This window comes from Leptonychotes weddellii, chromosome 5, assembly GCF_054177405.1.
Source record: "Leptonychotes weddellii isolate Sample4059 chromosome 5, ASM5417740v2, whole genome shotgun sequence".
In the NCBI taxonomy this organism is placed as follows: domain Eukaryota; kingdom Metazoa; phylum Chordata; class Mammalia; order Carnivora; family Phocidae; genus Leptonychotes; species Leptonychotes weddellii.
In genome coordinates this window covers 8,880,329-8,883,171 of record NC_138373.1, presented here as the reverse complement: position 1 = coordinate 8,883,171, position 2,843 = coordinate 8,880,329, and the positions used below count along the sequence as shown (strand labels likewise).

The 2,843-nt window shown below is 53.7% G+C and overlaps 1 protein-coding gene across 1 annotated transcript in view; it reads left to right on the top strand.

Annotated features, from left to right (window-relative positions):
* Positions 1–361: 361 nt before the first annotated feature.
* The window catches only part of BCL7B (BAF chromatin remodeling complex subunit BCL7B), a 20,899-nt gene continuing 18,417 nt past the window's right edge, over positions 362–2,843 (top strand). Inside the window, exon 1 of the mRNA XM_006743873.3 lies at positions 362–577. Within this exon, the coding sequence (XP_006743936.1) occupies positions 486–577 (92 nt within the window). The 5' untranslated portion in view covers positions 362–485. The remainder of the gene's footprint in view (positions 578–2,843) is intronic.

Genomic DNA, 2,843 nt, shown 5'->3' with positions numbered 1-2,843 from the left:
TGAAATTCTGTGGTTAGAGCACAGCAGTATTATCTGGAAAGCAAGGGCGCTGGAGATGAGAGGCAACAGAACCAAGCACCTGTTAGGGTCAAGTGCCTAAAACATAGGTAAAGGCAGCAACCATGGCCAGAGGACAAAGGTGCCAACCTCCAAACCCCCTGAGAGCCAGGGACCCCACTGTGAGCGCCTCGCACCTCGCCGGTCCCGCAGCACGTGCCGCCCGCCCGCCGCGTACCCCGGCCTGCTTGGGGGCCGAGGGGACTCCCGGGGCGCCCAGGGAGGGCCGCCCGGGGCGGGGCGCGCAGGCGCGCTGAGGCTTCGAGCCCCAAGAGGCGGGCGGGTGCGCGCGCTTCCTCGCGCACGCGCGCACGGAGGGGGCGACGGCCGCGGTGACGCTGCTGCGGCGGGCGGGCGGCGGCGCGTGAGGCGCGCGATTCCCGGTGTCTTGGGAGCAGTGTCCTGGCCCCCGCCGCTCCGCTGCCGCCATGTCGGGCCGGTCGGTTCGGGCCGAGACCCGCAGTCGGGCCAAGGACGACATCAAGAAGGTGATGGCGGCCATCGAGAAAGTGCGGAAATGGTGAGGGGTCGGGCCCGAGGATGCCGGCGGAGTCGCCGGCCCAGGCCCAGAGGAGGGCGGACTGGCTGGCGGGGTGGGAGCCGACCCGCAGACGCTTGGGGGGAGGGGGGGAGCGGGGGAAGGCGGGAGGAGGGTGCAGCTCGCGTCGGCGTGAGGTCAGAGGGCGCGCCGACTGCCACCAATCAGGGGGTCGCCCGGCTCGCGGGCCCGCCCACCTGCCGGAGGGCCGCGCGTCTCCCGGAGGGGCTGCCGGCTTCCGGCAGCGCTGGGGCTTCGGGGCTTTGGTCGCGCGCAGGACCCCGCGGCTTCCTCCCGGCGGCCACGGGTCTCAGGAGCCTTTCGCGTTCTCAGCTGCTGCGTATAATAGCTAACAATCTCTGGGGGGTTCCCGCCGGCCAGACCGAGCGCTCTGTGTATTAACTCGTTTTAAGTTTGGTGAGAGCTCTTGTGACGAGAGCAGGCGTGGTCATCGGAATGTAAACCCCTCTCTTTCACCCAATACTGGCCCACACGGAACCAACTGTGTGGCTTTCTTTTTCTTGGGGCTGCGAGTTGTTGGTGAAGGAGTCGAGACCTACCCTCATTTGGAAACGGCGGGCCGGTTGACCGCCTATTTTGTATCAGGAACTCCGATGCATTATTAACAGCCAACTGTTTGCTCCAACTTCTTGAGTCCTTTTCTCTGGCTGACTACTGGTAATAGTTTTAAAACCCAGGTGGGGGTTAGCTCCCTCCAGGAAGCCTTCCTTCCCAAGACCTACACCCCCTATAGGGGCATCATTACCTTGGATTTTTTTTTTTTGCGTGTTTATTTGTTCATTTCCCCGCAAGTTCTTTCTCTTTGTATATAAGGGTTTTATATGTAGTTGGGACTCCTACATATTAGTTAAATAATTAATGATTTTTCCCCCCTCCAAATTTAATCCTCCTAGGGTTTTTAGGTGAAACCTAAGAATCACCACACCTTTCTTTTCTGGCCATCTCTGCCCACCGAGCCTAGACCAGATGACCATCCTCTCTCACCTGGAACTCTTAGCTTGCTTCATTACCCAGTCTATTTGTCACATTGCACTCAGTGATTTCACTTTTCTCAAGTGTAAATATTATCGAAGTACTCCCCTGTTATAGAAACAGTGCTTCGGTGACCTCTTCTTGCTGTTAGGTTAGAGACCAAAGATGGTGCTTGCTGCCTCGCCAGACTGGCTCAAATTGCCCTCTTTCCGGGGGTTGCTGGCTGACATGCTGCCTGACATCCTCTACCCTCTCCTCCTCCTCGCCTAGTTAACTCCTAGCTCTGTATAAAAATGCTTTCTCGAGGGACACCTTTCAAGATCCCTAATCGAAATCAGGTCCCCTTCATAGAACTTTCCACAATTGTATTAGATTGAATCATAAGACATTTCCTATATTTGACTTTTTAACTTAACAGAAGTGGCAATTTGATGTGGTTAAACCTAATGATTAAGTGACTATGAAATGAGTTGTTTGATGTCAGTTTCCAACTGGAATGAGGCTCTGTGAAGCTAGGAACTGTACATCTTGCTGCCTGCGTGCCCAGGGTCTAGCACAGGGTCATGTATAGTATTTGTTGAATCAGTGAGGAAGTGGAGTGGTCTGTCCAGGAATTAATTTCAATTTCCTAAGTCTGTGTTCATTCTTCTTTCTGTTTGCTGAACAGCATCATCAATATCAGCAGTCACAACAGTTTTTTTTTTGTTTGCTTTTTTGTAACCTCACATTTGGAATTGACAAGTTCAGAAGTCATACTTCAGACTCCCCAACTCTGCTTGTCCGTAATCTAGTCCTTTCAAGAATGTCACTTGCATTTCCCCAAATAGGGCAAATTTTTTTTAGGCTTATTTTTTTTAAGGCTTATCTCAAAAGTAATTTTCTCTGTAAGATAAAACCTTAAAGCACTCTTTTTGTGGCCCAGTCTTCACCTCTTTCAGAAACCAGTGTAAGACTTAGAAGCATCTTTTTTTTTTTTTTTTTTGGCTTATAAACAACAAACATTTATTTCTCACAATTCTGGGGGCCGGGAAGTCCAAACTCAGGGGGCCAGCGGGCGAGTCAGGTTCTGGTGAGAGCCCACTTCCTGGGTTTGGCTGTGGCCTTCTTGCTGTGTCCTCACAGGGCGGAGGGCGCAGGCAAGTGCCCTTTAATAAGGGCTCTAATCCCACTCCTGTGGGCTCTGCCCTCATGACGCACTCACCTCCCAAAGGCCCCACCTCCTCGGGGCCATCACCTTGGGGCTTAAGTTTCAACA